The following is a 5,793-nucleotide window of genomic DNA, read 5'->3' as shown; positions in this document are numbered from 1 at the left end:
CTAAAATTCAATTTTGACTGGGGAAAAATATGGATAGAAAAGAAGAAATAATGGTGAGATGAACTGATGATTGCACATTTTTCAATGAAATTAGAATTTTACTCAAACGTCATTCTTAAGGAAAAGTTATTTTTTATAAAAATAACCGTGGTGACTGCTGTAAATGGGTAAATGGGTGCGGTTGAACTTGCTTTGTTTTTCCACTCTTGATTGTCAAAGAAGTAAACTCCAGGTTTCAGAACTATAGCCTGAAGAAAAAACACAATCTGAATCATCCCTTTAGTTTAATTAAAAGAAAAAGCCAAGCCCGAGCCCCTGAGATGTACAGCCAGCTCTGTGTGTAAGGAATGTCATCATAATTGGCCTCACCTCTAGGGAGGAGAATCTTTGGAGGGAGGGTGCAGGTTGGGTTTGTCTCCTAACGCCCTATCTTGTGGCTATAAAAGAAGCACCAGGGCAGTGAAGGAGCACGCTTTCCTGCTCTGCACGAAGCTGAGTAGCTCAGACTAGCTCCTTCTGTGCTGCAGCCACATCTACTTTCACCATGCAGAACTCTTGCAGCATTGGTGGCAGCTCTCGCCTTTCCTCAGTCCGAACAGGAGGCTCCTGCCGTGCTCCAAGCATCCACGGAGGAGCTGGTGGCAGGGGTGTCTACATGTCTTCAGCTAAGTACACCTCCTCTGTAGGAGGTGGATATGGTGGTGGCTCATGCGCTGGTTTTGGAGGAGGCTTCGGTGGCTTTGGTGGAGGAGCTGGCTTTGGTGGAGGAGCTTGCTTTGGTGGAGGCTCTGGCTTTGGTGGAGGCTCTGGCTTTGGTGGAGGCTCTGGCTTTGGTGGAGGAGCTGGCTTTGGTGGAGGTTTTGATGGTGGTGCCTTTGGTGGTGGCGATGGCCTTCTTTCTGGAAATGAAAAGATAACTATGCAGAATCTGAACGACCGGCTGGCCACGTACCTGCAGAAGGTGCGAGCACTGGAAGCGGCAAATGCAGAATTAGAAGTCAAAATCCGAGACTGGTACCAGAAGGAAGCCCCCACCAGCCCAGCTCGAGACTACAGTAACTACTATAAGATAATTGAAGATCTCCGAGACAAGGTATGACATTCATAAATATGGGATTTCTAAGAATGCATTGGAATTGTGGAACTGCATAGTCCACTTCTTTGAAATCAATTAAAACAATTACAAAATCAATGTTGAATTACCCAAACCCAAATATATTGTGGTTCTGAGCATTCCAGCACAGAAGAGTAACTTTCCTTCATTTAAAATGCACAAGTTTTATCCCGAAAACGAGATATTTTTTTTTGAAATTAAAATGATTGCACAGAAAAATAATAGAACTTGGCAAAATGTGTATAAAATTATCAATATATTTACAGAATAATAAGAGTAAAAAATGTGATAGGTAGGCCTCAAAGTCTGAAAAAATAACTCTCCTGGCTAAAGGTAAGATCAGGTATTGTGAATGTATTTTCTACTTATGTCAAACACAAGTCGACAAGCTTCTCAGTGATCCATCTAGGACTTAAGAACTGGTAAAGAAGGAGAGATGGAAAGGCTCCATACAGAAAGTATGAACTGTCCAGCAAAGGAAAATGTTTTCTACTTTCACATAGATGTACCTGCCCTTTCTTGGGCTACAGTAATGGTATCTCAGCTCCCTGGTTTGCATCTGGAAAATGGAACAGAGTTTGGTATTTTTGGTGTTTCTCTATAAATGCTTTAAGAAGGACAGGCTGAAGAGCAGCATAACAGTGAAATGGTTATTGCAATCCAGAAAGCAAGTTTCACCAGTGAAGTCTCAACCGAGGTCCATTTCTTCTGCCTTCTTTGATGGTTTACAGCCTGGATAACCACTTATTACGTACTCAGGACCATGCCATTCCACCATTATTCACAGGAGTTGTTTTCTGTATTTCCAATTGCCAGATCCTTGCAGCTACTATTGACAATTCCAGAGTCATTTTGGAGATCGACAATGCCCGGCTGGCTGCAGATGACTTCAGACTGAAGTAAGTTTAGCTGAAGCACATTTGTCTTCTCTCTCCTTTTCTCTCTCTCTCAAAACAGTTTTCTGAAGGTTAGTGTTACTTCTTATGTAGAAAATAATGTTCTTCAGTCACTGGAGGACACATTTCCAAATTATGGGTAGATGTTTTTCCTTGATAACTTCTGACGAAAAAATTCCTGGCAAAAAATTGATGTGATGAAGGATGAATTGGGAGAATAAACCTGACAGAACACAGTATCCAGATTACTGTGCTGTTTATGCAATAAATTATAGCTCATGTCTTAGCTTTTAGTGATGCACTTAACTATTTTACTAGCCTAAATCACAAGGGAAAAGAAGACAGGCGAAGCTTGGGCTTATCACTTAAAAGGAGGACAGTGGTTGAAGAGATTGGTGTTTGTCTGCAATATCTTTGTTGAAATTTTTAGTGAAATTTAGAAAAGAAAGACTAAGAGTGACTTTGTGCTTATCCTGCTCATGGACTCAGCAGCACATCAGACACTGCTGAAAAGATGATAAAGATAGTTGTGCAACTGGTTTATCTTCCAGTGATGTATCTGCAAGTTTGTATTTTCTTATCTAGTGTCCAATGCAAGTAATTTCATATGTCATAGTTGGAAGTAGGAAAAAAGATCTTTACTCCCTTTTCACTTCCTTTAAATGTTGCTCCTGTTCCTCCTACATTCAACATAAAATAGTATGGTTTTATGGCTCCACTCTTTCCAATGTTTGTTTCTTTTTAAAACTGCAGATACGAGAATGAGCTGTTCCTTCGCCAGAGCGTAGAGTCTGACATCAATGGCCTGCGCAGAGTCCTGGACGAGCTGACTCTGTCCAGAGCTGACCTGGAGATGCAGATTGAATCGCTGAAGGAGGAGCTGGCCTACCTCAAGAAGAACCACGAGGAGGTGAGAGTCCTCAAGTGGAGAGGAATCCCTTTGGAATTTACATCCTCAGGAAAAAAAAAAATCAAACCAGATCAGAATGACAATATTACAGCTTAATAAGGAGAAAACTGTAATATCAAAGGAATCTGAAGTGTGTCCCGAGAAGCATTTCTCTGATTCCAAACTGTTCAAATCGATGAGTTTCAGAGATTCAGTCTGACATTCATAAGCATGTGACAGGTCACTGAGATAGTTAAGCTGAGAAAAAGATGCATACGTATAAGCCACATGTAAATGTGTGTGCGAGAGCATACGGAGAGCAGAAAAGCATGAGAGAGAAAATTTGATAAATTCTTTTATGTGCCCCACCTACAATAAGTAATACTTAAAGTACCACATACCACTGCATGGATTGCTACTGGCAAAAAGTATATGAGAGTATAGAAAATAATTTTTTTTGTGTCCTCTGCCTTCTGTCCATGCAGGAAATGAAAGAGTATTCCAACCAGCTCAGTGGCACAGTCAGCGTAGAAATGGATGCTGCTCCTGGCATCGACCTGACCCGAATCCTCACTGAGATGAGGGAGCAGTACGAAGCTCTGGCTGAGAAGAACCGTAAGGATGCCGAGGCCTGGTTCCTCACTCAGGTATGGAAATGCCAATGAACTGTGAACCAATGCACTGCCTCACCGTTACTGCCCCAGCAGGTGGGATGGGTCTCCCCTTTCTGAAAATAATTTTTAAAAGCCCAACGTATGTGATTTGTTTCTTTCTTTCAGACTGATGAGCTGAACCGCGAAGTAGCCACTCACACAGAGCAGATACAGACCAGCAAGTCGGAGATCACAGAACTGAGACGCACGCTCCAGAGCCTCGAGATTGAGCTCCAGTCACAGATGAGCATGGTACGGAGCTGTCCCGAGCACTGCTAGAACTCTCCCCTTCCTCCCTCCCTGTCTTGCCTCCCCTTAGCTTCCCCCTCTGTGGGACACATCTGTATGACAACCTGTTCTCATGTCTTCCTGCTTTAGAAAGCTGGACTGGAAGCCAACCTGCGGGACACGGAAGGCCGGTACTGCGCACAGCTGTCACAAATCCAGAACCTCATCACCAGCGTTGAGGAGCAGCTGAGTGAAATCCGCTGTGACATGGAGCGTCAGAACCAGGAGTACAAAATGCTCATGGACATCAAGAGCCGCCTGGAGCAGGAAATCGCCACATACCGCCAGCTGCTGGAGACCCAGGACTCCCAGTACGTTACCATTTACAAATCCTGTGATGATTAGATAAGGTTAATAACACGACACATTGTAAAGCAGTAATCTGTGGTTGTTAAGCCGACTCCAGATTACTAAATCACACTGATTGCACATACAGCCTTTTGAGTGCTGGCAAAACAGATGCCCGGCAAAATCCTGGGAGCTATTACTCAAGCTAAATCTCCAGATCAGTTGTGCTGATGATTTGAAAGTATTAATGCAACCGTATTGGCTGCAGTGAAGTGCAGAAGGCCCTAGGCACCATTCGCATGTCTCACATAATCCTTTTGCTGCACTGCAGTAACGGCCTTCAGCCCAGGAAAGTTTGTTCTCAGCTTGTTCTGCCCTGCAAAGCAGCGAGCACCTCACCCACAGCACCAGGAACAACAGGCGTAAGAAACAACCCAGTGAAGAAGCAGCATGAAATCATGGCTATTGTCATGCAGTGTTCCTAAATGAATAAATGCTTTCGGTTGACACATTCAGTGATGGTCTTTAATCAAACTTTTCTTCTTCTCCGCAGGATGACAGGAGTGAACCCCAAGGATGGTAAGTAAAATTTTAATTTAAAGAGGGGCTGAAATATTGACAAAATAGAATTAAATAAGCCTTTTTTTCCTTGGGATTTCTTCTTATTAATACTGATCACATCCTTTCCGCAACATTCTTTACCATTTAGAGAGGAAACCATAATACTTTATCTTATTTTATGTACCTTTTTGAAACCAATACTTTGCCAAAAATGATTCCAGGAACTACTCATTTGTTTCTAAAATATGGAAATCTCTTAGGGATTCCCAAGTTCCTCTGCTGGTTCACACAACATGCAAAATAGATCCAAACCTGACTTGTGAGGTGCACTCTTCATTTATATCTTTCCCTCCCTTCTTTCGTAATGTGGAAGATTTACTGGGTGCGGACCAGCAGGGAGAGAGGATAAGCTGTAGACATGTAATTCCACTTCACGTAGTTCATGTAGTTCACTCATGTAGTTCCCTCTTCCATATGTGAAAAAAAAATCATGTCAGGAAACAAACAAACAAAAAGCATTGCATGGTTCTTCACTGTGTTAGAAGTTCTTTTTTAGCCCCAAGCTTAATTATCTTTTTTTCTCCGACCACAGCATCATTTGTGAGCAGCACAAGATCTCGCGTGGCTGTGGAAGATGATGGAAAACCTGCTGCTGCTCGGAGATTCTAATAGAGAAATTCGGAGCTCTCTCGTTCCGACACCAGCTGTACCGCACCAGTGACAAGAACAGTGCAGTCCAACCTCTGGCTAATGCTACGAGAAACCTGCTTTTACTTTTGCTAAATGACAAGAATGTAATCCAGAAACGTGCAACAGCTTGATGTCTTTCCTTAAATTTCCTCTCCCTTTTTACATCATTTGGCTCTACAGGTCAGAGATGATGTCCTTGTTTTCTGTCAGTAGCTATAGAGTACCCTTATGAAAAAAACCTACACAATAAAGTTTCTCTCCTGCTTGTGCAAACACATTCAGTCTAATGTCGTTTTTGTATGGTCAGCGTGGCACTGCCATTCACACAACCACATCCCCTCCCTACCACAGTGCTCCTGGGACCCAGAACAAGACGTGCTGAGGTGTAGGTAACTCAGCGGATAACAGCAGCAA

General features: G+C 42.9%; 1 protein-coding gene across 1 annotated transcript; it reads left to right on the top strand.

The window, feature by feature from the left end:
- Positions 1 to 544: 544 nt before the first annotated feature.
- LOC118260894 (keratin, type I cytoskeletal 15-like) lies at positions 545 to 5,358 on the top strand. Its single transcript, XM_050715428.1, has 9 exons — positions 545 to 773; positions 822 to 1,093; positions 1,931 to 2,013; positions 2,764 to 2,920; positions 3,385 to 3,546; positions 3,679 to 3,804; positions 3,931 to 4,151; positions 4,682 to 4,707; positions 5,282 to 5,358. The coding sequence occupies exons 1-9, from the start codon at positions 545 to 547 to the stop codon at positions 5,356 to 5,358; spliced, it is 1,353 nt and encodes a 450-aa protein (XP_050571385.1).
- Positions 5,359 to 5,793: the final 435 nt, after the last annotated feature.

Source organism: Cygnus atratus, chromosome 25 (assembly GCF_013377495.2).
Source record: "Cygnus atratus isolate AKBS03 ecotype Queensland, Australia chromosome 25, CAtr_DNAZoo_HiC_assembly, whole genome shotgun sequence".
NCBI lineage: Eukaryota > Metazoa > Chordata > Aves > Anseriformes > Anatidae > Cygnus > Cygnus atratus.
Note: the sequence above shows the minus strand (reverse complement) of the source record. Positions and strands in the feature narration are given on the sequence as shown.

Excerpts from the sequence above, each read along its gene's own strand:
- LOC118260894 (XM_050715428.1), top strand. The coding sequence starts at position 545 with ATGCAGAACTCTTGCAGCATTGGTGGCAGCTCTCGCCTTTCCTCAGTC. Across the intron at positions 3,547-3,678 it reads AGGCCTGGTTCCTCACTCAG|ACTGATGAGCTGAACCGCGA; the intron begins GTATGGAAATGC and ends TCTTTCTTTCAG. Across the intron at positions 4,152-4,681 it reads CTGGAGACCCAGGACTCCCA|GATGACAGGAGTGAACCCCA; the intron begins GTACGTTACCAT and ends TCTTCTCCGCAG.